The sequence below is a fragment of the Hemicordylus capensis genome, chromosome 10, assembly GCF_027244095.1.
Source record: "Hemicordylus capensis ecotype Gifberg chromosome 10, rHemCap1.1.pri, whole genome shotgun sequence".
Taxonomy (NCBI): Eukaryota; Metazoa; Chordata; class Lepidosauria; order Squamata; family Cordylidae; genus Hemicordylus; species Hemicordylus capensis.
In genome coordinates this window covers 3,020,098-3,046,079 of record NC_069666.1, presented here as the reverse complement: position 1 = coordinate 3,046,079, position 25,982 = coordinate 3,020,098, and the positions used below count along the sequence as shown (strand labels likewise).

Genomic DNA, 25,982 nt, shown 5'->3' with positions numbered 1-25,982 from the left:
ACTACAAACCCCAGCATGCCCCGCTCCTCTCCGCCTGGACTACGCCTCCCGGGATGCTGCGCGCGCCGATTCGGGCCGCGGAGGCCCGGCGGCGCAGCGCGGTGCAGGGCGGGCAGCGTAGTTCGCCGGGCCCCGAGGGCCTCTGACGCCACACAGGGCGTCGAGTGAGCGCTGAGTGAGGACGGAGGTGACTGGCTGGCTGGCTGGCTGGCGGTGGGGCGGCTGGTCCGGGGAAGAAGGCCCTCGGTGTTTACTCTACGCGAGGCGGCCCCCCGCGCGCTCTCCCCCACCCCCCGCCCGCAGGAGAGGCAGACGGGGCGGCGCTGCAGCCATGGCCGCCTGTCACACCTGCGCGGCGGCCGCGCGGCTCCTTGGCTCCTCGCTGCCGTCGGCGAGCAGAGGTAACGGCGGGGCGCTGTCTCCCTCCCCCCCCACACACCTCCGCGGAAAGGGCCCCTCAGGCCTCGCCCGGCGCTAGGCCTCGCCCCCCCCCCCCCCAGCCCCAGATAGGCCTCGCACCCTGGCAAGCAGGGCCTGCTCCTCTCAAGGCACGGAGGATATTGGGGGGGGGGACGCTTCAAGGCCCCCACACGAACTCCCACGGGGGCTTCCCCCACAGCTGGGCCCGCTTTCTGCCCCCCTCCCACCCCCGCATTGCCATGGAGGGATGGCGAAAATGAATACTACTGGCCTTCTTTACAGGGCTGCGCTGTGTCGCCTGGCTTTGTTTTTGTAGTTTTATAGTCCCAGCAGGCAGAGGCTCAAGGCCGCCCGTGGCAGATAAATGCTGATACTTGCTGGTGTGTGTTTATTCGTGGAGTTTATTCCCCACTTTTCCACACAGGCAGGGGAAGAAGGCAGATCAAGGCAGATACTTGTTTAAGGCATATACATGCAGATATTTGCTAGGGTTGTTCTTGGAGTTTATTCCTCACCTTTCCACACAGGCAGGGGCTCAAGGCCACTTAAGGCAGATAAATATTCTTCACGGATGTCTTGTTTTGCTCTTAGAGTTTATATCCCTTTTTTCGACACAGATCTGTATGCAAGGTAGCTTAGAATTATATAAACACATGTACTGTGTTGTTTTCAAATATCTTTTTTTAGACTTGTATGGTTGGGCACCCATCTTTCCACACATGCAGGGTACTCTTAGATGATTTACAATTGTAACTGAAAGCAGAAAAGCAGGGTAAAGTAGCATATTGTGCATGGTATTATAACATAGCTTTCCGCCCCCTGCTTTATAAAGCCGTATAAGCAGCTTACACAGTTAGTAATGAGAATTATACAAATGCTACAAAATGTTAAAAAGCAGCCGTATAATAGGCAGAAACTGAAAAAGCCAGATTCTATTGAAATTAGCAGCTCAAGGTCAATAATTAATAGATCTTAAGGTATGCTGAGAAGAAGATCCTGTCTTATGTGTCACCATCCTGCTCTCACACAGGATGGTGCAACAAAGAGCAGGGCCTCTGAAGTTTCATGGACTGAGTCAGACCCTTGCCCATCTAGCTCTGTATTATCTACACTGACTGGCAGCAGCTCTCCAAGGATTTCAGATGAGTCTTTTCTAGCCCTGTTTGGAGATGCCTGGGACTAGGGATGTGCATGAACCTATTTGGAGGCCCCTTTACGGGCTTCCAAACAGGTTCGAACACCAGGTAGCTTGGAGGCGGGGGGGGGGCACCAAGGAGGGAATGGGGCAGCAAGGAGGTATTCTGCCACCCCAAGAGAGTCTTTACAAACAAAGCGCAGGCAGGGGAGAAGTGGAGAGAGGGGTAAGTGCACCCTCCCCCGCCCTTGCATCCAACAATTTAAAAGCAATAGGAGAATAAAACATGATTTTTTAATTTAAAAAAACCCCATGCCTAATGAAGAGCAAAGTTTTCAAAGCTCACCTAAAACCATTCTGTGAATAAATCTGCATATCAGACCCATTAAAACTTTGCTGCTGCTGCTATTGTTCTGTATTGCAGACAGTACTAAGGAGTACGTAGTGAATTTTGTAACATAGTGTTGCTTTATATGGGCTAGGGGGTCACATTCAGTACATAAATTTGTTCAGCTCCCAGCCCCGTGCTTTGATTTTTTGGGAGTTATTGTGTACACTTTTTCCCTGTTGTGCTGATCTGTGGTTTCTCAGGGTTTTGCATTGGTGACAGGAGAAGGTAGCTTCTGTCAGTGATTCGGTGAGGTCAGATGTCAGCCATACATTGATGTGATCTGTGCAAAGTGGCCTTTCCTGACCTGAAACATTTCAAAGAGGGTTTTTCAACAAAAAAAAAAGCAAACCTGTGTGAAAGTTATATTTGCAGGTGTTTGATCAGCCATTCCTAAACAGTGCTGTATCCCATCCTGCGTCTTCTGTCAGGTGATGAGACTCTATCCCTATGCAGGTATTCAAACTGTGCTCAGTGAACATGCATAAAAAGTGACTTGGGAGTGCAGACCCTGGAAGGGACCCTTACAGCTATAGGGGCCTTTCACACGATCAGGAAGGCAGGGTTAGGCCTACCTTCCTCGCAGATGATCCTGGACTGACCCCAGTCACGCTGCTACACACATGATCACGATGGCAGTTGGTGCAGCGTTCCAGAGGCCAGGGGGGTCCCACAATGCACTGCTTGGTGCACTGAGGAATTCCCCCAGGGGACAGGCACTCTAGGGTTGAAAACAACCTGTGCTGACATCAGGAATGTGCGCGAACCAGTTCGGAGGCCCTTTTTACAGACCTCCAAACCAGTTTGGAAGTTTGACCAGTTCGAAGGTGGGTGCGGGGTAGCTTTAAGGACTCAGGAGAGTGCTCTAGGGGCCATGGCTCCCTTGCACCTGGGCTCTGTCAAACCTTGGCGTAAAGGCCCATTTAAGAACACCGTGATGGCATTGTTCCTATCCTATATTTATGTTCAGGTGCAGCAGACCTTCTGATGTGACCATCCCTGTGTGAATCATTGTCCTTGGTGGAAACAAACTGCAGTGACTTTGTCAGAACTATGTTCCAAATAAGTAGCCTTAGCCAAGGCTGCAGATAGGATGTTTATAATGCAAGCTGGGTGAGTTGGTTGCAAAAAACAAAAAATTGTTTCTTTTTCTTTTCCCTCAGGTATTACATGTGGTCGTTCTCGCCTCCCTGTCTTAGGAATAATTGGGACTTTTGAAACTCGGACTCTAAGACTTGTCCCTTTGAGAACTTTTTCAGAAACAACAGCATACTTTGCTTCAAAAGATGGTTCAAGCAAAGATGGTTCAGGAGATGGCAGTAAGGTATGCAAATGTTTTAAGTAGACTTTGTGCTTCAAATAAGACTTTGATTTTCCCTTTTAAAAACAATTGATGTTAGAGATTCCTGAAACTTGAAGATAAAGTGTGAAATGTGGCTGATGTGTATATTTGGTGATGCCTTTTGGAATCAGTGTTACCTCATGTTTTGGTGAGTCTCTCATACAGCTACAGAGCATGCAGAAGTGCAGAGGCTCAGTTCAGACATTGCAACCAACTATAGTGAAAGAAGCTTACCTGTAGTGTAGCACGACGACAAACAATAATTACAGCTATCACCCCTCCTCCTGGAGACAGGAGAGAAAGTACAGTCTTATGAAGTCAAGTGGTAAGAGCATGGAGAAAATAAGTGGACTAGAAGCTCTAAATTACAGTTTGCCTGTTGTACATTTGGAAACGCAAATCATGGTTTGGATTCTAAACTATAGTTTGTACAAATTTTATTTATTTATTTATTGTTAAATTTATATACCGCCTTTCATTAAAGCAATCCCAAGGCGGTTTACAGCAAAAAAAATTCAACACAAGATGGTAAAAAAGACACAATTAAAATATTAAGTGGGGGGGGGATATTAAACAAATCTGATTAAAAATTTTAAAACAAAAAGCATAAAAGCAATAAAGATCTGATCTGAAATGAGGTAGGGAAGCTTAGTTATAAAACCACCACAAATGAGTTTCCCCTTAAATACCCTGCTGTTCTTCTGATTAAAAACACATTTAAATTGTGCTCTTTTATAGAGGTGTTTCTTTCTTTTTTACAATACATGAATTTCTGCACTCATTGCAGACTCGTTAAACTCTTGTACCCCCCCTTCCCCCACTGTATTAATGAGAAACTTCTTCAGATGAATGATTAGTCTTCTATTGAACAAGCAGGATTCAGGCAAGTGTTTGGATAGTCTTCTCTCTGACCATTTGGCTGCTGCATTTAGGTCAGAAACAGCACAAAAAAACTGAGGGAGGAAAGGGCACAAGGGGACCACCTCCTCCTTGCAACTGATTTAATTGGGTCAGTTTGTTAATCGTTTTGGGTGAATAATAAAAAGTGCAAAGAGACAGAATCTTCTTGACTCTAACCAACTTTCCCCCCCTTTAACTCCCATTAGAAACCTGTTAGTGAAGGCAGCAGTAAAAAGTCAAGTTCTGGAAGCTCCGGCAAAGGTGGAAACCAGCTGCGTTGCCCAAAGTGTGGTGACTTATGCACCCATGTGGAGACCTTTGTGTGTAAGTTATACTCTGCAGGTTGACTTCACCATTTCCGTAAAACAGTTAAACAATTTGTTTAAATTAGTCCTTGGACAATCAATTGCATTATAAGTATATTTACTTATATGTAAATATGGGCATTAATTCTGGAACAGGTAGAAGATAGCTTTCCAAGAAGTGGATTAGATCTGTTCTATCCACATACAGTACAGCACTTATGTATTAAACGTTGCTTACGAGCCTTTCTTTCCAGATATTATAGTGTTCCGGATGTCCCTTTGTCACATTTGCAATTCTAAGTGTGTCTCACAACGAGATCTGGGAAGCCCCCCTGTGCTTGGCAGACTTCTGTGACATGTGAAAACATGATCTGACCCCTAATCTACTGATTTTAGAGGAACCTTGTTGAACTTGCTGCCTATGGCCTGGGCCTCTCCTTGTAGGTCAGGTTCCGTGTTGCTGAGGTTCTGCTGTAAGGAACAGGGTTAGACATAATTGCTAGGAGATTAGTGGCTTCCCAGTCTCTCTTTCCTTGGCATCCTCTCCCCTTGCAACAAGTGAAATGTTTTTTTCTCCACCCAAGGGGTGGACTGTGCAAGGGTTTTGAGTGGCATGAATTGCACCTTATCTTTGCAAATACTGGCTCAGCACTATTCTTGCAACAGGCAGCTTTCAACATGCCTGGAAGCTGAGTCAGAATGTGGCCACTTTTTTATTTTTTATTTTAAAAGCACTCATGTTGCATCATAAATATTTGGTTGCTACCCTACAGCAGTTCAGAGAGTTGGAAACAGATAATTCCAGTCACTTGAAAGAGCCTTTTAAAAACTCACTTGAGGTGCTGGTGTGTTGTTGTTTTTAAGAGAGATTCAGGACTGGGCTCTCATATGACAATTGCCTCTACCTTGTTTTTCACCTTTGTACCCCATCCTTCTTGCAAGGAGATCAGGATGGCAGATACAGAAGCCATCATATTTTACCTCGCAACAGGCTTGTAAGATAGGTTAGGCTGTGTATGTACCAGTATGTCGCTGGTCTAGTTATCCAGTAAGTTCATTATTTCCTAAAATACTTGTAGGCTGCCTTTGGACTAAAAGTCTCTAAGTTGTGTTAAAAACAATATGAATCTTAGAATGTATCAAATGTTAAAAGTATACAACAAATAATAATTAGCAGCAGCATTGATCAGAGAAGCATGAAAAGGAAGCAACCTAAAAGGCCTCCAAAAGATGATTGCTTTTGCCTGGTATGTGTAAGCCAGTAAGGAAGGAACGAGGCAAGCTTCCTGTGGGCTGTGTGGCTGAACAGGGATTTGACCCAGGTTTCCATGGTCCAAATTTATTATACTTTACATTGATTTTTGGTATGTTGGAATTGTGGTCTAGAAGTGGAATGTGGACTTTCCAAAGGGCAGGGGGTGGGATTCTATGGAGAGGATTTTTAGTTTTGGGGTACTGCTCCAGATAGAATCATGTTTTAAAATTAACTTAGGTAACAACTTTCAAAGTTGCATTTCTCACTTTAATTTGCAAGGCTTGACTCTTTGAAGCAGACACTTAGAAATGTAGATATCTTTGCAGTTCTGGGCAAGAGCTGGCACCACAAAAGTTGATGCTGGCTACTAGGAAACTGAAGTATCTTTGCATCCTTGCATGTATACTTGCCTCCATGGAAGTAATTTCCACAATATGCCTATGGATACAAGGGTTATATCAGAATAAGCCCCAAGAGAGGACCACTTCTGAACATGTCACTCTTGTAATCACAGTAGTTCATGTTGGTATGATACACAAAAGCATTTCTTTGGAAAACTCCCTCTGTTCACTCTAAAACAGGATTGCACAACGTTGGCCTTTCAGCTGTTGTTAGACCACAACTCGCAGCCACACTGGCTAATAATGGGAGATCATGAGAACTGTAGTCCAACATCTGCAGGAGGGCTGAAGTTGTGCAGCTGTGCTCTAGAAGTTGCTCCAGATCTAAAGTGTTTTAGTCAACCTGTCAGCAGAGAGGTTGAAATGGCCAAATACAGCTGCACTTGGATAGTTCACTAATGCAAATGAAAGTGGTATCACCCACTGACAAGAATCTCCCAGTGTCTGGCACAGTGTGCATAAACACTCTGTAAACAGCTGGCGCATGGATTGCTGTTGGTCAGAAGCACGTTTGCCTGGTATCCGGCTGTTTAATCACAGTTTTCAAAAACCTTTTAAAGGTACAAAGGTCTGAAACAGCTATTTTCATGTGGCTAATCTTTGATGCAGAGGGCGTCAGGCAGTACCTACATGGCATGCCTGAGGGCATTTCAGGACGATGAGAGGACTCAGAACTTGCCGATGGACCTTGTGTGTCAGTGGTGTCTGTTCTATGGAGTTTTATCGTGTTCTGGCCAGTGATTTTAATACATAGGCCTCTTTTTGTTCTCTCTTACTGCTTTGGCTCTGGAGGGCCTTTTCTCACTTGAATCTTCTCAGCAGGGACGGACAACTTGCAGTCTAATTTAACACAGTGCCTGCTGCTACCCCCTGCTGCTTTGTTCTGAGAAGTGACACGCTGAGTGGTGGAATTACCAGCCTTAATGACGAACAGTAATGTGTTAGCTTCTGGCACTGTAAAAAGCTCACCTGTGTTAATGTGATCTATACCACTGGCAGTGAAACTCCTTTTTGTTGGACCCTTGGTTATACGCTTTGATCATGGGCACACAGAGGGCCAATTCTTGTGTGTGTTTTCCTACACAGAAAAATAGAAAAGTCATTTTCAAATTATTGCTCCTTAAAGGGCTGGGGTATCTTTTGGACCACAATCACCCCTATTAATCTGCCAGGACCCTCAGGTCGTTCGGTGGAACCTTTCTCTCGGTCCTGCCATTGACACACCCAGTTGGCAGGGAAGGGCTTTGTTAGTCTCCCTCTTTGCTTAGTTTTTAAAAGAATTTAAAAACCTTTCTCTCCAAAAAAGCTTTTAAAGACTGTCTGTGATTGTCGTCTAGTTTTAATACAGGTTGCTGTTCTACTTGTCTTATATTATCTGCTCTGTCTTTTATTGTGTTAGGATGATTTATTGTAGTTTTGTTGTCTTTTACTTTTAAATTATTTTATCATGGATTCTATGTTTTTATTATAAGCCGTACCAAGCAGCAGTGTGCTGGGGTGGTGGGATGGAAATATTTTTAAATAAATACAGTAAACGGCATGCCTATAAGCCTTGGCAGTTCTTGCTGCTACTTATCTGCCTTGGTAACTCAACAGTTGATATTCAACCATTCACATAGTATAGAAGTCTCACCCCCAGCAGCACTGGCAACTTGAAATCCCTACAAGTGTGTGTCTGTTTGTGTGACACATTTAAAATAGTAAATAAGGCATTGAAAAAACTGCCTTATTTAATGAGTGGCAAGTTGGAATGATGCTGCGGAACAATAAGCCGCCTGTCCTCAGGGAATGTCACTGGGCTCCAGTAAGCACAAAACTGAGATTTAATTCTGCATTGGGAAACACACAAGAATGGCTGGTGTAAGATTTCTTCCAGGAAAGTAGAAAGCAGTTGCTCCCCTTTGGCTCGAGGCTTTGGGCTCCTGGATCGAGTTACACTTCACCTGCCCAAAACATTTTCCAACATGTAAATGCCCTGGGAGTCCGTTTGGGCCAAGACATGCTCCTCATTCTAGATCTGGCATGCAGGTTTATGGGAGTATTTGCTGCTCGGTTGGTACTAGCATTAGCAAGCAGAGGATTTTTACCCTCTCTTAGATTGAGGGTGTGATATGTACAAATGAGATATCAAACATATAGCCTAGATTAAGTAGCATTGACCAGCTCTTGAAACTGCTTTAACAACTCTCTCTACCCCTGCTTTCCTTTATGGAAGTCCTCCATGGCACACAGGGAGCAAAGTCTGATGGTGATTCTTTGTTGGTATTTTCCAAGTTAAGTGAGCCTTGAAAACACAGGAGGAAGGCGGCATAATGATTCTTCTGAGACCTTTAATTGTCCCTGCAATTTTGTAGAAAACATACTTTGGAGATGTCCCAAATTCTGAACTTAATGAACAAACCATTAAGCCCAAGTGGGCTGAAAGATTTTACTGTATATTTAAAGTGCATTTAAACTCCACCAAGCACAGTTTAAAAGCTCAATTTAAATTTTGTTGTAAAGAAACAGATTGGTTGGTATGCTGCTTTAGAAGAGGAACAGAAATACATGGAATATTTTATTAGTCAGTGATGTGGATCTTTAAGTCATTCAGTTTTGTATCAGTTCACTCTAGCTGAATGGGATCTTGAAGACTAGTTTGTTCTTGCCAGACAGCCTTTAACTCCAAGAGCTAGTGTGATAGAGTGGTTAGAGGGTTAGACTACAGCCAGGAAAACCCGAGCTCAAATTCCTGCTGAGCCATGAAGCTCACTGAGTGACCCTGGGCCAGTCGCTGCCTCTCAGCCTAACCAGCCTTGCAGAGTTGTTGTGAGGATAATTTGGGGAGCAATGTGTCCACCACCCTGAGTGCCCTGGAGGAATGGCATGATAACAATGAAATACATTGAAATGCACTCACTTGCTTTTTTCCCTGGTCTGTGCAGCTTCCACCCGCTTTGTGAAATGTGAGAAATGCCACCATTTCTTTGTCGTGCTTTCCGAAGCAGATTCTAAGAAGGGCATAATTAAAGAGCCAGAGTCAGCAGCCGAAGCTGTGAAGTTGGCTTTCCAACAAAAGCCACCGCCTCCACCCAAAAAGGTACTGTGTCTTCACTTGGCCGACCATTGACTGCCTCGTGTGGTGGCCCCTCTTGCACATACCCTTCATTTTAGATTATAGAATTTACTTTATAAGCTTAAAAATAAGAGGAGGATATGGATTTGTGGCTCGGTTTTTGCAGAGCCCCACAAAATCCTGCTATCTTGGGTTTTGTTTGGGATGAAGAGCTGGTCTAGTGATAGCAAGCATTAATTTCCCCTTAGAAGACAAGCAAGATGTGAGCTCTCAACCACTTTTTAAATCCCTGTCCCGTTCGCTTACAGGACTCAATGTCCCAGGGCAGGGAGAGGAATCCTTTTAGAGCTTGCTGCAATAAAGGGGCAGGGGAGGGGGGAGACTCTGCCTCTTGATACAGGCCCCTGTAATGGGGCATTTAGTCTGGGGCTTCCTGCTGTGGAAGAAAACTTGGTCTTCACTCTGTTTGGAAATCCAAGTAGATTGCTTTATTGACACAAAGACAGTTTCAGCTGAAAATGGGTCAGAGAGAGCCCATGCAGGTCACAGACCTGACCAGATTCCAAAGACCCCTTGCAAAGTACAGAACACAGTCTTACCTTGTCAAAAGAGGGAATTACATCATTTGTCTTCGTTTGCTCAAACATTTCAATCAGTTAGCTGGAGGGTTACACGTGTATATCAGAACAAGGACAATCCATATTTACCCTGCGTGGTCAGAATGCTCTTAGACAGGGTTTTGCAAAGTGCAGTTCCCGCCACTGTCTGCTAAGGATTGTTCAAATTTCTAGGGAACTTTTTCCAAAATCTATTTCAAGCCAAACCCCAAACTCGCCCTTGTCTGCCTGCCTGCTTGTTTTCTCCTTGCATAGCGTTTCTGCTTTAAAAGCTCTTGCATCAAGCCAGCATAGCATAATGGTTAGATTATTGGACTAGGACCAGGAAGACCTGAGTTCAAATCCCCATTCAACCATGGAACTCACTGGGTGACTCTGGGCCAGTATCTTTCAGCCTAACCTACCTCACAGGGTTGTTGTGAGGATAAGCATAACCATGTACTCTAAGCTCCTCGAAAGAAAAAGCAGGATATAAATGTAAAAATGAATAATTAATTAAGTGGCTTCGGTTTGGTCAAGCGAGCGAAATGATTTCCACACTACCAAATCTGCAGAAGTGAGTTTTAATTTGTCATCTGTATTAACTATGCAACTTTATTTCTTTTTGACCAGATTTATAACTACCTCGACAAATATGTTGTTGGCCAGTGTTTTGCCAAGAAGGTGCTTTCAGTTGCTGTGTACAATCATTACAAGCGAATCTACAATAATATCCCTGCCAATCTGAGACAACAAGCTGAAGTTGAAAAACAAAGTTCCCTGACACCGAGAGGTTTGTAAACATTTTACTTTGCATGTGCAAGTTGTCTGGTGCAGTCCTGATACAAATGGCTGTTAAGTAAATAGAGACCCAGTTGCCGCTGGAGTGCTGATGGTTTGCCTATAGAAGCAGAATATTGGCATCCAAGATTGTTTCCTTGTTTCTGTCTGAACGAAGACAGACGGGTTTTAAATACATTTTTCTTTTTCGCTGATTTTCACTTGGATATGTGTATTGCATTCATACCTCTGTCTTTCTGTTAGGGGTGCTTCAAAATCTAGGAACTTTGAATTCAGAGCTTGGATAAGTTCTCATTAATAGTTGGAATTATGGTTTTGTATGATCCATTGGTTGTAATTTCAGGATACTTGAGAAATGTAGCTTCTGAGTAAGCAGTTGGAGTTGTGTTTCATCTAATAATGATGATCAGGATTTTTTTAATACCATGTTGGAAGCAAGTGTAAGTGCAGACCTGAACACTATGGGATGGTCTCTGATTAAATGTTTATCATTCGTCTTATGCATGCTAGGGCAGAAAGGAAAATGTGGGAAATATGGAATGCATTCATATGTCTCCCCCACCCCCAATATTGTTACAGATGCACTCAGATGAGAGTTAATGGGTGTCTTGAGGTTTTAGCTGAGTGTAAACACACTTACTAGGGACATGAGCCTTATATTCTCATGTAAAACAAATAAAGCTGAATGAACAGCTGTGTTGAGCTTAATTGTGTCAGGCATAACAAAACTACATATAATGAACAAATAAATAATCTGCTTTTTGAAATATACATGAATAATAATGCAGTAATAAGTGCCACCTAATGGCGCAGCGGGAAATGACTTGCCTAGCAAGCATGAGGTTGCCGGTTCAAATCCCCGCTGGTACCTATATCAAGCAGCAGCAATATAGGAAAATGCTGAAAGGCATCAGCTCAAACTACGTGGGGGGAGGCAATGGGTAAACCCCTCCACTGACCACAGTGCTCTGTGGTCGCCAGGAGTCGACACCGACTTGATGGCACACTTTACCTTTAATAAGTAGTATGCATTGAACATAATTATATTAATAATTTGGCCCTCTTGTGCTTGTGGGGTGGGGGAGGGATACACAGAAATATCAGTGTGGCTAAATCCCAGTTCACACTTGTTTTTAAAAAGTAATATATTTTACAATGTCAGATATGTTAACCGTGTATTAAAGATTGTTGTTGATAATTCAGGAGTGCTGCTGTAGGCAGGTGGCAGCAGAGATCTTTAAAGTTCCCAGTATAACTTTGAAGTGGGGTCACAGAGACCGCCCTGCTCCCATACTTTACTGACACTTCCATGGCACACAGCAAATCACTTTTGAAATTCAGGGAAGCTTCAGAAGCAGTTGCAGTGTGGCAGATGAGTCTCTTGTTTCCAAAAAAGGTCAGCCATGTCACTAGGCATGCACACAAGTCCTTGAGCATGCCAAAAGTAGCTCTTTTGATCTTGGCCAATAAATTTAGCTCATAAAACAATGCCTGTTGATCCATTTAATACTGTTCCATCTCAGCAAGGTGGTTTCACAGTAGAATTTTATTTCTGTATAAGTGATGTGTGACGCACGTTGTTTTTGAAACAAACTGGTCTTATAACTGATTAGTTTGGGGTTTTTAAAAGGGAGTTGCAGTCTTACATTACAGAGGGTTTGGAGCATTTGCTCTTCTGCTTCCATTTTAAAAATTATATTCGCTCTGGCATAACTATGTTGGTACAGACTTCTATTCCTTTTTTAACAACAACAAAAAAGAGCGAGGGGCTGTTAAACTATAGGCATTTGCTCATGGGGTTTTTCTTATTGTAAATAAAACGGATTGCTCCACAAACCAGTATTCAGAAGAGGGCAAGAGGTGAAGAAAATGTAATGCTTTTTAATTGATATACATCTATCTGTATTACTGTTTTCATCCTCTCTCTTAGAATTAGAAATAAGAAGACGGGAGGATGAGTACAGATTTACAAGTAAGTGGGCTCTCCTCATGTCCTCCTCTGCAATATTTTCTTTTCTGAATTTAATCATGAGCCGCATTTCCACAGTGACTCTGAAGGAATAGAAGGCCATGTCCCGCTTGCATTAGTTCTGTAAATGGCTACCTGGGCCTAGTTCTCACTGAAACTGTAAACCTGTGTCACATACCCATTCTTTTATGGTGAGCCATTGATCAACACTGTGTAAGCCTGCATTTTGACTGCATCAGTTTAGGGACTGACCTAACTGGATGGTCCTCCATATAAAATAATTTCCTCCACATAGAAATGAGCTCGTTGAAGAGAAGGCTAGGCTAGAATCATTCTTCTTGACATATTTGTTTCCCCAGTGCAGGGCCCTTTAGCTTGTTTTCTCAGCGCAGGGAGTGGAGAAACATTCAGTCTTGTGAGCTCTCAACCTGCAGCCTGAAGGGTTACTGTCCAGATACAGTGTTTGCCACCTCACTGAAAACTGGGCCTCTGCCTTAGAGAGTGTGTTGTGTGAACAGAATTTGACTGTCTGTCCTGCTGTGGATGACAGGCAGGTAAAATAACTCATAAATTTTAAAATCAGAATATTGTACGTATGTTTAACATGGTGAAAGCAAGCTTTGTTATGTGTATTCCAGTTTGTCATGCTCTTTTCTTCTCTGCATTACCAAATACGACCCACAGGTTTTCATCTCAGCAATGGCTGAGACCCCAAAAGTCACGTCTGTCTGTCTGTCTTTCTGAAGTGTTTCCATCCATGTGCTGGGATTTTTTCCTTCCTGCTGCAGCCTGTCTTGCCACATTGAGGCTGCTGCAGATGGTCCCCCGAACATGTATGCCAATTTGAGCTTATTGGTAGAAGGGTGGAATAAATATATAATAAACAGGTTAAAACAGAAATTCTCAAAGTTTGGTCCCCAGATGATGTTGGACTACAACTTCTATCATCCCCAACCACAACGGCCAAAGCCGACTTTGAGAACCCCTGCCTTAAAATAAATACTTCAGGTTAGCATTACAAAAATGGAAAGAAGCCAGTGGATCTGAATGAAATGGAATGACCAAAAAAAAATCTTTTTTGCCAATAACATTTAACTGAATCACTTGTATATAATTGCTCTTCACAGTCATCCGCCTGTATTTTCAGATTTTTGGGGAGTGCTTGCTCATTGCTGTAGCACCCTAGGTGCATTTAAATTATCCTCTGAACAAATTTATAGGCCTGTTCGTAATGCACATATGTTAATTTTGTGTGGAAATGGAGGTTGCTCACCTAATTTGAAACAGTGTTCCTGTGCTGCTGCTTCCAAAATGTTTGTTAAAAATCTAAATCCTCTCATGGCATTGGTTGCGTTGCAGTTGGTTCCTGTCTTCAGAGCTTTGAATTCTTAGACTTACAGGTACATGGAAGGACTCTTGGAATTGGATGAAAAATCTGTTAACAATAAATGCATGTTCCTCAGGCTTATCCAGACAAATCTAGATGCAGTTAATCGGCTTATTGCTTAGGGATGTTTTGTCAATTTCAGAACTTCTCCAGATTGCCGGTATTAGTCCCCATGGCAATGCTTTGGGAGCGTCGATGCAGCAACAGGTGAATCAACAGTTGTCCCAGGAGAAGCGAGGAGGCGAAGTATTAGATTCGACCCACGATGACATCAAGCTTGAAAAAAGCAATATTTTGCTGCTGGGACCAACCGGCTCAGGTACATAGGGCAGGATGTTGGGGGACCAATTGCCCCTTGTGTGCAGTTCAGGTGAACTGTTAAGTGAATAAAAATGGAAAGGAAATAAAGCAAATAATATTTAAGAGAAATTGCAGAGAAGTAGAATTCAGAGATTGTCCAGGTGCTTCCTTTTTAAATGGGTCTGCTGTGTGGGTAACTAGCTGAAGTTTAGCAAGATTCTTCTTTAGGCAGTAATGCAGAGAAGTCTGCTGTTGTTTCTGTTTGAAAAAGAGTTCTGTGCTACTTGAAAGGTGGCCACCATTACTTAACAGCAGTGCAGTAATTTTTCTATAGTATTTGAACCCCATCTTGTCTTCAAGACCGGTATGGTAGCCACCTTTTGTAACTTAGGCAAGTTGGCAGAGATCGTTTAAAACTGCAGCTTGCTAATGTTGTCTGTAATGACCCAACTGGCCCCCCAGCCCCATGGGGGGGAAGTCTTTGAACAGGGTTTTACTGCTTTTGCTAACTGTAACATCTCTTTCAAAGCCTTCATTTTGAACACATCTTGTTCCTAAACCAAAATAGAATTTGCTCATCTAAGAGCAGATTATGGATTTAATACACAGAGACCATGAACCATGGGGATTTAACTGTTTTCCAGTTACTGGTAAATGAGTATGTCACTGGCTGGGTAGTGCATTTCACCTTGAAATGCAGAGTGGCCGTGAAGGCAAAATGTCTTATGTGATAATAAATACTCTACCACAGCCAGCTTTGTGTATATATGAGATATGCTAGGCTTTGGTAATACCTTCATCTGCCTTTTGGACAGCATGAATAAATGAATGGACTTTGTTTCAATGGAATAGTCTGGCCTTCTATTTTATCCTGGTACATTTCCTTCAGACTATAAACATGTACATGTGCACATCCAGCATCTACACTTATTAAATCAAATACTAATTAGTTAAATTAGTATTTGAGTCGTCCATAAAAATTACTGAATGCTTGTTGGAAGCACACAGAACTAGATGAGATTAAAATAGTGGTTTTAAAGTGCCTGTTTGCTGTACAATGAATTAAAAGCAGTTGGCATCTAAAGTTACCCGAATTTGGGGATATGCTGGTATTCTTCCTGCTGGTACTAAAGCAAAGCACACTGGTAAATATGTCTCTTGTGGGGAGAAATTTAAATTGTGCACAAACACAAGCCTTCCAAAACACCAGCTGTGTGAATGTTAACAAACTGCAAACCCTAACCCAAACTGCATTTCTTTAAAAACAAAAATCTAGGTAAAACCCTGCTGGCGCAAACTCTGGCAAAATGCCTAGATGTCCCCTTTGCAATCTGTGATTGTACCACTTTGACTCAAGCAGGCTATGTGGGCGAAGATATCGAGTCTGTCGTCGCAAAACTACTTCAGGATGCAAACTATAATGTAGAAAAAGCTCAGCAAGGTAAATCCCCCACCCCACCCCAACCTCACGTGCAGGAATAGTACGTTCTGATTTGAATGTAAAATTTAACATGTAAAATGGACATTTGGTTTTAAAAGAACTGCACTAGCTGCTACTATGTTCATGAGCAATATACAAAGTGTTGGTTATTACCTGTAAAGCCCTCAGCAGCTTGGGTCCAAGATGTTTAAGAGAGCGCCTTCTTTGTCATGGACCCTGCTGCCTATTAAGATAATCTGGGGAGGTCTGGTTATGGTTGCCACGAGCTCATTTGGTGGCAACTTGGAACTGGGCCTTCTCTGTGGTTGCCCCAGGGTTTTGGAACATGCTCCCTGTGTTGTGGTAGCAAGCATGAATTGTCCCCTTTGCTAAGCAGGGTCTACCCTGGTTGCATTTGAATGAGAGACTATATGTGAGCACTGTAAAGAATTCCCCTGGGGGAAGGGGGCCACTCTAGGAAGAGCATCTAGGTCCCAAGTTCCCTCCCTGACAGCATCTCCAAGACAGGCCTAAGAGAGATTCCTGCCTGCAGCCTTGGAGAAGCCGCTGCCAGTTTGGGTAGACATTACTGAGCTAGATGGACCAATGGCCTGACTCGGTATATGGCAGCTATGTTCCTAAAATAAGGGCTTCTCCATCTCTGACTGCTTTTTTAAAAAAGAAGGCTGTACCTGTTTTCTCAGGCTTTTAGTTAAAAACATTTTTCAACTGTTTTGTTGTTAATGTGTGTTTGTGTTTGCTGCATTTTTAAACAAGGTACACCACCTAGAGATGTATATATTAGGTGGTTTTAAAATATGATACATTTGTCATTTAAGTTTCTTATAGTCATTAGGAATCCTTCCTTCAGTTTGTATATCGCGCTGAATACCACTTTTGTATTGACTCTGTGTAATAGTAGGATTGTTCCTTTCATATGAGGATTCTGTATTAGGCAGCATTTTGTAGTGCTCTCACAGCCGGTTTTTCTTAAAAGGGTGGCCTTTTGCTGCATACAAATTGTGCTTCTCTTTCACAATGCGACAACTCCTCACATAGCCTCTCTGATTTACAGGAATTGTTTTCCTGGATGAGGTGGATAAGATTGGCAGTGTGCCAGGCATTCATCAGTTGCGAGATGTGGGCGGAGAAGGCGTTCAGCAAGTGAGTATCAGGAGCTTAGTGGAAGCACTCTTATGAACACTCAAGCTCCAGAAGACTGTCTTGCTCTGCTTCTTAAGATCAGAAGGCGGTTAATGTCCCTGGGAGGCAAAGGGCTGGTTGGGACAACATCTTCTGTGTTTTTAAAAACCACATGATGGTGGAAATGTTGGAAAGAGGATGTTACTGCTGTGCTGCCAAATTAGTGGAGTTTATATATTTCCGTGTGGCTGAAACCTACAAAATTCATAGTCTGCATTGCTGCTGCTGCTGCCGCCACTTCCCTCAATGCCCTCTCCCCACCTCCCCCCCCCACACCCTTCCTCTCTTCTCTTCCCAGCAGCTCCATACATAGCACCTGACACTGAACAGCTTTGCTCTTCTTAATGCCAACAGTTTTTCTCCTCCCATCTCAGTGATCCTGCCTTCCAGCAGCCCCCCTGCTGTTGCTCTCTCCTGCCCCAGTTCCTGTAAAATCCTTCTGGGCAGCAGCATATCTCCCTACCGCCCTTTCCCCTCTTCAGCCAGAAGTACTAGGGGTGTGGGCGCGCAGGTCATGATCTTGTGCAAGCTTATCTGATGTGCAAGCATGCACCAGGTACTTGCGGCCAAAGAGGGGAAGGGGCGGGGGGTTAGGCGCACCCTCCCCTGCCCTTAAAGTCCAACACACACACCCCACCGCCAAACGTTCGAACCGGCCAGTGTACAAACCTGTTCAGAGGCCCGTAAAAGGTTTGTGGACATCCCTACTGGTCAGCCAGGTCCTAACAGGACTGTTGGTTGACTTCAGTGATTTTCCAAGTAACTGTGCTTAGAACTGCCACCTGCCTTCACATAATCAAGCAGCTGATTAATTGTCTGGCACTGCGCAGAGTAAACAGGAATCTGGAGTACATACCTCCTAAGTTTGAACATGTTGCTCGCTTCTCTTCTATTTCTGTTTAGGGCTTGTTAAAATTACTGGAAGGCACAATAGTGAATGTTCCAGAAAAGAATTCCCGCAAGTTGCGTGGCGAAACCGTGCAGGTTGATACAACCAACATCCTCTTTGTAGCTTCTGGTGCTTTTAACGGTCTTGATAGGATCATCAGCAGAAGGAAAAATGAAAAGGTAAGGAGACGCAGACTTAGAACTGCACATTTTGGTGAGTTAAACTTGCATATTGGAGTGGTACAAGATACATTGGCCATTGTTTCTGAAAGCAACAGGACTGCTCTGCTTTGCAAGGTCCATTTTCTTTGCATCTAGAGGGTTCTTTACAAATCCAGTGTGTCTTATCAAGGCTCCTTTTAAAAAAAAATGGGGATCTTTGAGTAAGAGTGAACAAATTGGATGTGAGAAGAGAAGCTTTGGAACAACATGGAATACTTGAGGTGGGAAGAGAGCACATGTTGGAGGCCAGTGCTTTCTTTGTAGGCCTGTTTTGCTCAAACCATCCATAATTATTAAATTTAGAGCATAGATAGATAGGGATCCACTAATAGATCTCTGAGTGATTTACTGTAGATCAGCAAGGATTTCTGATTCTTAATAGTTTAACAAAAGCAACAACTAGAAGCCTTTTTATATTAAGCTGCTGAAATTGAAAGTTTTTTGGGGAAACCAGAAGTAGATTTTTGTGTGGAAGGACTGGGAGCTCAGTTCTGGTACTGAGAACAAATTCTGGACTAAGCATGTACTTTGAAGTTAATTTGAAGCATGTGTCTGCCTCCCTGAACCACTATTTTTCAACTGGCTCCACACGCACCCCAGAGTCACTACTTTACATCTGGCTGATGGACTTTGGAATTCCAGTAAAAAATAAAGCAGATTTAGCACACCTAAAGTCTGCCTGCCCTTGTTTTAAAGCAGGGCTGTGCAACTTCAGCCCTCCTGCAGATGTTGGAGTACCTACAGATCCTGTATCCCTATTGATTACTGTGACTGGGGATGATGGGAGTTGTAGTCCAACAATAGCTGGAGAGTGGAAATTTGTGCAGCCCTGACTATGAGTATACTTAAAAGTACTTTGTGTGATTTCTCTTACTTCACCAAGAAAGGGCATCAAGCATACTTCTAAAAATAAGTGGGCATTGCATAGCTGTAGGGTATGTTTGACTTCACTAAGTGTTAGTGATTTTTTTCCTACTAGGGAGACCCCTTGTGTTCATCTCTTTCTCTTCCAAAGAGCACTCTTCAGCCTCAACAGATGCTATATTGCATAATTTCCTTAGCAGAAGGCCATGTCCTCTGCTCACATTTTGCGTTTATTCCAAATGTACTATACTGTGAAAGCTCTTAATTTGTCCTCATGTTAATAACCCTTATTGGGAAAGCTAAACTTTATAGCAGAGCAGTGATGCTGTCACTGTCTGCTAGGTTGAAACCACAAGGCCTTGTGTGTACCGGAAATAGTATGTGAGCATAGGAAATCTGTGTCCAAATTCCACTATGAAGCTCATGGGCCACAATCAGTCTACCTTATGTCACATTAGGTTACTGGGAAGTGCCATTCAGAGCCCCTTGGGGTAGAACAGGGACATATGACACACTTTTGAAAGTGTCATCCGTGAGGATTCACAGCACATATCATGTATCTGTAGATGCAGTACATTGTCTGAAGCAAAAATGTCCGTGTCGCTTTTATTCCTGATTTACAGAGTGCCTAAAATGCTCTAGGAGCTGTATATTGATTTTTTAAAAAGACATAGGCCCTACCTGCAGACTCACAGTCTGTAGACACAATCCAGAGGAGGAGGACAGGGAGGGAAGGGCAAACCAATCCAAGCACCAACACTTTCAAGTTGCATCACGATCAGCTGGGGTGACCACCAAGGAGATGGCTCTGGGAAGGGAGGAGCCCAGTGGCAGCTGGTCCCAGCCACACTAGTGGAGGGGGCTGTGCCGTCTCCACCCACCCACCTCAATGCTGCAGCTAGACAGAATGGAGTGGCTTTCCTCTTTGAGTGGAGTACGCTTGTCTTTCAGTACCTTGGCTTTGGAACTCCATCTAACCTGGGCAAAGGCAGAAGGGCTGCCGCTGCTGCAGACCTGGCTAATCTAGGTGGAGAATCCAGCACACAGCAAGATATGGAGGAAAAAGATCGCTTGCTTCGGCACGTGGAAGCGCGAGATCTGATTGAATTTGGCATGATCCCTGAGTTTGTGGGTCGCTTGCCGGTGGTGGTTCCCCTGCACAGCCTTGACGAGAAGACCCTTGTACGGATTCTTACGGAGCCCCGGAATGCTGTGATTCCCCAGTACCAGGCGTTGTTCAGCATGGACAAGGTTGGGCTTTTCTCTTGTTCCTCGATGCTGTTCAGGGCATCCTCTTGTTACAAAAAATGCCCAAAAGAGCAGGAACTCACTTTTCTACATTAGAATAGCAAATTGATTTTAAATCGTGGTTTGGTTTTTATTGAAAATATATGTGTCCTGCCTCTTAATCGTGGAGATTCTTGAGGTGACTACCAAAATGTTCACAATTTAGCAATAACCACAGCATCAGGCCTTGTTAAAAGCTGCATTGACAAAGCAGTGGCTGCAAATTCTTCCTCAAGGTCAGCAGAGAGGGCACCTGGCAACAGGAAGGGGGAGCACAAGACATCATGGCTGGAAAGACCTTGTTCCTTGTTGCTGCCTGCTGCGCTTCAGAAGACGGGGGCTCTGTGGGAGCAGGGCCTCTGGGCAGACTTCTGTGGGAGCAGGCGTGTGGAGCAGGTACCTTGGACCCAAGTTGCTGAGGGCTTTAAAGCCGATACCTAGCAGTCTACAGTTGCAGAGGCCCCTGTATCAAATCTCTCTTGGTTCATATTGTTCATAGTTTAACTTTGCCCAATTACAAGCTTGCAGCCAGGGCAATTCTTGAAGTCAGGGGTTCTCAGCCAGGCGTTATTGGGCTACAACTCCCATCATCCCCAGCCACAGTGGCTGAAGAGTTGTAACCCAACAACAGTTGAGGACCCAAGGCTGAGAACCTCTGCTCTAGGCACCAGCAAGATGCATTCCCTGATAATAGTGCAGTTAGCCACCAGGCTACTATATTTTTCACAGGTTGTCATTTCCAAACAGTCTTCAGAGGCAGCCCCATGTAGAGTGCATTGCAGTAATCCAGTCTAGATGCTGTGAGGGCTGGCATAACTGTGGTCAGGTCTTGTTTAAGAACTCAGTTGCCTTTTTAACAATGCATATGAACATAACCTCTTTCAAAAATAAATGAACAATTTAAAAACAATCATACAGCTTCCAAGGAGAAATAACCAACATTGGAAAGTGGACTGTTGAACAGTGTATTGCCTTACGTTTTTCAGTGTGAATTGAATGTTACTGAGGATGCCCTGAAGGCTATCGCCAGGCTGGCTCTAGACCGCAAGACCGGTGCTAGGGGTCTTCGATCAATAATGGTAAGTGTGCATCCTGTCTCTGCTGCTATTAATCATCTGGGATGCAATTTCATCATTAGTTGTGCATAACGTAAAACGGCTTTCCAACTTGCAATTTTCAGAATGAAATTGGAGTTATTGCTTGTTAAAAAGGCCTTTGACTAGGACTGAAAGGACATGAGGAGGTACCATATGAGTCTGCTAGAAAGGGCATTCCAAAGACAAGTACTGCCACCGAAAGACTCTCTCCCCGATCACTACCCACCATCATACCTCAGAAGGCAGGGGCATCCAAACAACCTCAGATGAAGCTCTCCACACCCACACAAAATTGTCTGGGCATAGGCAGTCCTTCAGATACCCAGGACCCAAGCTTGTACAGGGCTTCAGGCCATGTTGAGAGACAGGGATAGGTCTGGCACACTCTCCATTGCTAAGTGAGTCTTGGAACTGCAGGAACTGCTTTGAACAAAACTCCGATAGCTGCTTTTTCCCTTCCAGGAAAAGTTACTGCTGGAACCAATGTTTGAAGTGCCCAATTCTGACATTGTGTGTGTGGAGGTGGACAAAGATGTTGTGGAAGGGAAGAAAGACCCAGGATATGTCAGGTAGGTAATGGCGAGCTTTTGACAATAGACAGGATTGGCTGCAGAGAGAAACACTTTTTCTTAATTATTTTAGATCATTTTTTGCCTCTGCTGACATCTTCTGGAGCTGCCATTTGCAGTAGGTAAACTGAGCGTTTAACCAGACCATATTTGGAGGCTGTTAGTAAGTAGTAGCCTAGCCTCTATATTTGCCATGCAGGCAACTGGCGCCTAGCTAGGTCCACAAGTCTTAATTCCATGGTTTGAGTCTTCCTCTCTGATATGACTTCCAGACCGCTTCAGTTCTTAAAATATTTGATCCTCCTTGCTTTTTATTCTAGGGCTCCAACTAAAGATTCTTCGGAAGAAGAGTACGACTCAGGGGTAGAAGAGGAGAGTTGGGCTCGCCAAGCAGATGCTGCAAACAATTAAACACTGTCGGAATGTTCAGCAGAAAATGCACTTAATTGTTGTTTGTTGAGACCACACCTGGCTTTGCAGCCTCTTGCTAAGTTGGATATCTCCTGAATACAATACATGGTCAGAAAACTGTTGACAACTCTAATGGGAATCGGATCATGTAGTTCGTGCAACATCGCATTGATTTATTCGGTGGACACTCGGACTTCGATGGTATAATGTTCAGAAATGAATTGTATATTTTCTTCAGTTTTTAGAAACAAAATATGCTTTTTCTTAGGGCTGAGCTGAGACCGGGCAGGGGTGCATTGCGTGAACATTGCGCCCTACACTCCTCTTCCCTTTGGGTGATCTTGTGGGGCACTTATTCTCAGTGCCCTCCCCCCCACTAAAGCACTGCAGAGCTAAGACATCCCCTTGCACACATTCAGGTGGCCTGCAGCATGGTGTTCTCAACCCTGGCAGCACTTTATTGAGCTGATTCTCAACCTCGGTTGGCTGCAAATTCTGCACCACTTTGCAGGGGGCAGGGGATCAAAGTAGCGCTCCATCTTCCTGGTAACGTTGATGCAGCCAGTCAGATCTGACTTTGTGGCATCGCAGAGGCCAAACAAAACTAGTTCAGAGGGAGGGCAGTTCACTAGCTTTTGTCCTCACTATGCAGCCCAAATCTTGACTCTGTGGTGATGTTACTTTAACTAAGAGAGGGGAAGCTTAATTTCAAACAAATTGCACTCAGGCAGTGAAAAGCAGTGAACGAACAAGAAAAGGGTAAGATTTTAGGGGTCTCTTTGGAAGCTTCAGACTCCTCGAGAGCCCCCTTTTCATGTCGAAAATCTCTGCTGGTGAACATTCGACTCAGTCCTCGCTCTCAACCCCCCCACCCCCGCCAGTTTCTAGCATGCAGTGCAGGTGTTGTTAGCAGAGGAATTTGACAGTTATGATACTCTACAAATTGGCGAGAGAAAACTACATTTATGAAAATAATAAATTACTCTGAATATATCTTGCTCCTGCAGTTTGAATATCATTCATTACAGAAGTCAGTGTTAAGTATCTCCTTTTGGTTTAAAAACAGTAGGTGCTGGAGCTACTTGTTACATTTATTATGGAAACTTCCCTTTTTCAACTGGATTTCAAAGACATTTTTTAAAAGAGACAGGACTCTGGTCTGCAGACTTTGAGTATAGTTCTGTTCAAGCCAGTGGATCTGCTCTAGAGTAATTAGATTTTGGATTGTGACCATATTTTAGAGCAACTTATGCCACTTTACTAAAAAAAAACCATAATGTGATGCGTTAAATAATTGGGTATAATACCAAAGGTTCCATTAACAATTACATACCATATGTAGGTTTTCAAGGATTTTGGATATGATGAGAGCAGATGAACCAGCAACTTGCTACATCTTCCTTTTGAAGGAATAAAGGTTTCCAGGAAGAAATAGAACCATAGAATGTTTAGAATTCTATGCCAATATTTTAATATAGTACATTTTATTGAACGTACTGGAACCATCATGCATCAATTTTTTGGTGCCAGATATTTTTTCCCAACCTACCTTCTTATAACATTAAGAGAAGCAAGAAAGTAGCCTATAATTGTATAATATTTTTCATGTAATCAGTAGTAACTGTTTGCACAAAATTCTTATTTAAGTTATAAGCTTAAACGCTGAACCTGCATCTCGTTAATTTTAAATCTTTTCAGCAAGCAAAGATCACTTTGTTTTTACAGTTAACTTGATCCTTTAGTAAAGTATTTGTAAAAACACAAAAGGACTTGTATGTTTTTGATTTATTTCTGAAATTAAAATATGCCAACAAATTTAACATTTTGCCTCCATGCTAAAATATGTCTGCAAAAGTCTTGATTTACGTTTTTGTTGATTGTTGATTTATGCAGGTTATTTTTAATTAGCAAAATGCCTCCCAGGTTATAGGTGTAATGTGTAGTTGTACGTGACTTGCTTCTCATTGCTTTGTGTGCCCCTATAATTCTTGACTCCTTCCAGGCTAATAAGCATGACACTTTTGCTCCTTGCCTTTAGTCCCAAATTGTGTAGGTTGCTAGGGAGATAAGTAGAGATTGATGTAATAGCTGCTCCTATCACAAAGGCCCTGATAGTTTCCCAAAGCAGTGATATTTCCCTATCCATCTTAGAGGAGAGCAACTGGGGTCTCTTCCCAGGAGCTTTCCCAGACAGCAGGCGTTACTGCAGGTTTATTGCAAATTTGAAGTTGCCCCAAAAAACTGACGCAAAAGGTGGATTTTTTTTAACCCTGGATAGAAATCAGGCTACACTCTTAATGCTCAATGGAAAACCCGAAATGTGTGTGAAATGCTCCCCGATAGCTTACAGGGACTTCGGGGTAAATTTGGCTGATATGTTAATGCACACCCTTCATTCCAGAGGAGATGCAAGCTAAAAGCCGGGTGTGAAAAACTTCCAGGTGAACAACTGCAAGTTCCCCAGGCTATTATCCGCCCCCTTTCCTTGGGCTTTCTGACAACCTGGTTCTGAACCATGCAGACAGAGAGGTCATTCACAGAATTGCAAACTGTTCTACCCAGGTTTGGGAGCAGTGCGTGCTCCAAATTTTCAGTTGTGTGGAAGCAAGGTAGGAGGATTAATCTATGGAATCCTTTTCCATGGGATGTGGTGATGGCCACCAGCTGGGGTGGCTTTAAAAGGGGCTTAGACAAGGTCATGGAGATCAGGTCTATCAATGGCTACTAGGCTGGTGGCTGTGGGCCACCTCCAGCCTCAGAAGCAGGATGCCTCTCAATGCCAATTGCAGGGAAGCAGCAGCAGCAAGAGAGGGCATGCCCTCAACTCCTGCCTGTGGGCTCCCCAGAGGCATCTGGTGGGCCACTGTGTGAAGCAGGATGTTGGACTAGATAGGCCTTGGGCCTGATCCAACAGGGCTGTTCTTATGAGGGAATCCTGGATGAGGGGCATTTGAATTCTGTGTTCTCTAAAGATCGGATAGCCTGTTCCTAGCTGAGCATAGGATTCTGTACAGGGAAATGGGCATTGTTTGCACAACGAGGATATCCTGTGGATGGCATTGTCAGTCCTAGGTAAAAAAAAAAAGTGCTTTGAGAGCAGGGTGTGGGTGCAGAGAGGTTGGGGGTGCCATACTTGACCCCCCAGTAGCCGCTGAGGAATTGTGTTCTTATACTGGGAGGGGAGCTGGTCTGGTGGTAGCAAGCACGACTTGCTCCCTTAGCTAAGCAGGGTCTGCCCTGGTTGCATATGATAAGAGACTAGAAGTGTGAGCACTAAGAGATTCCCCTCAAGGGATGGAGCCACTCTGGGAAGAGCAGAAGGTTCCAAGGTCCCTCCCTGGCAGCATCTCCAAGATAGGGCTGAGAGAGACTCCGGCCTGCAACCCTGGAGAACCCACTGCCAATCTGTGCAGACAATCCTGAGCTAGATAGACCAATGGTCTGACTCAGGATATGGCAGCTTCCTATGTTCCTACTCGAGTGTAAGAACGTCTTCGAAAGAGAGAGCTTACACACTAAGCTAGCACTTGCATCCACCATGCACTAATTTGACCTGCAGGAATTTTAGTTTTTTTTCTAGCATCTCTCCAATGCGACCCCTGCCGTGGAGTGGCTCCCAGTCCTTTCTCAGACTCTCCCTCTCAACCAGCTCAGGGGGGCGCATCCGACACGCCGCTTCACTCCTCCCGCCGGCCGCGGCGCTGTTCTCGCCCTCGTGCCTCCCTGGCGAACCGGAAGCGGCGTCCAGAAACCATGGGTGCCACGGC

General features: G+C 43.9%; 1 protein-coding gene across 2 annotated transcripts; it reads left to right on the top strand.

The window, feature by feature from the left end:
* Positions 1–71: 71 nt before the first annotated feature.
* Positions 72–24,035, top strand: CLPX (caseinolytic mitochondrial matrix peptidase chaperone subunit X). Of its 2 annotated transcripts, XM_053271995.1 has the most exons (14): positions 73–401; positions 3,107–3,267; positions 4,392–4,509; positions 9,071–9,225; positions 10,431–10,590; positions 12,529–12,570; positions 14,097–14,273; positions 15,531–15,695; positions 16,750–16,838; positions 17,781–17,945; positions 19,803–20,102; positions 21,125–21,217; positions 21,698–21,804; positions 22,125–24,035. In XM_053271995.1, exons 1-14 carry the CDS (start codon positions 332–334, stop codon positions 22,213–22,215), a joined length of 1,893 nt encoding a protein of 630 aa, XP_053127970.1. In that variant the 5' UTR covers positions 73–331; the 3' UTR covers positions 22,216–24,035. The 2 variants fall into 2 exon arrangements, with proteins under 2 accessions (XP_053127971.1, XP_053127970.1); XM_053271996.1 differs by lacking the exon at positions 12,529–12,570 and having other exon boundaries at positions 72–401.
* The last annotated feature ends 1,947 nt before the right edge of the window (positions 24,036–25,982 follow it).

What these genes read in the sequence shown, in the direction of transcription:
- CLPX (XM_053271995.1), top strand. Translation starts at nt 332, where the DNA reads ATGGCCGCCTGTCACACCTGCGCGGCGGCCGCGCGGCTCCTTGGCTCC. An exon ending in GCGGAGAAGGCGTTCAGCAA is followed by an intron (nt 16,839 to 17,780) that starts GTGAGTATCAGG and finishes ATTTCTGTTTAG; the next exon opens with GGCTTGTTAAAATTACTGGA. An exon ending in GGGGTCTTCGATCAATAATG is followed by an intron (nt 21,218 to 21,697) that starts GTAAGTGTGCAT and finishes TTTCCCTTCCAG; the next exon opens with GAAAAGTTACTGCTGGAACC.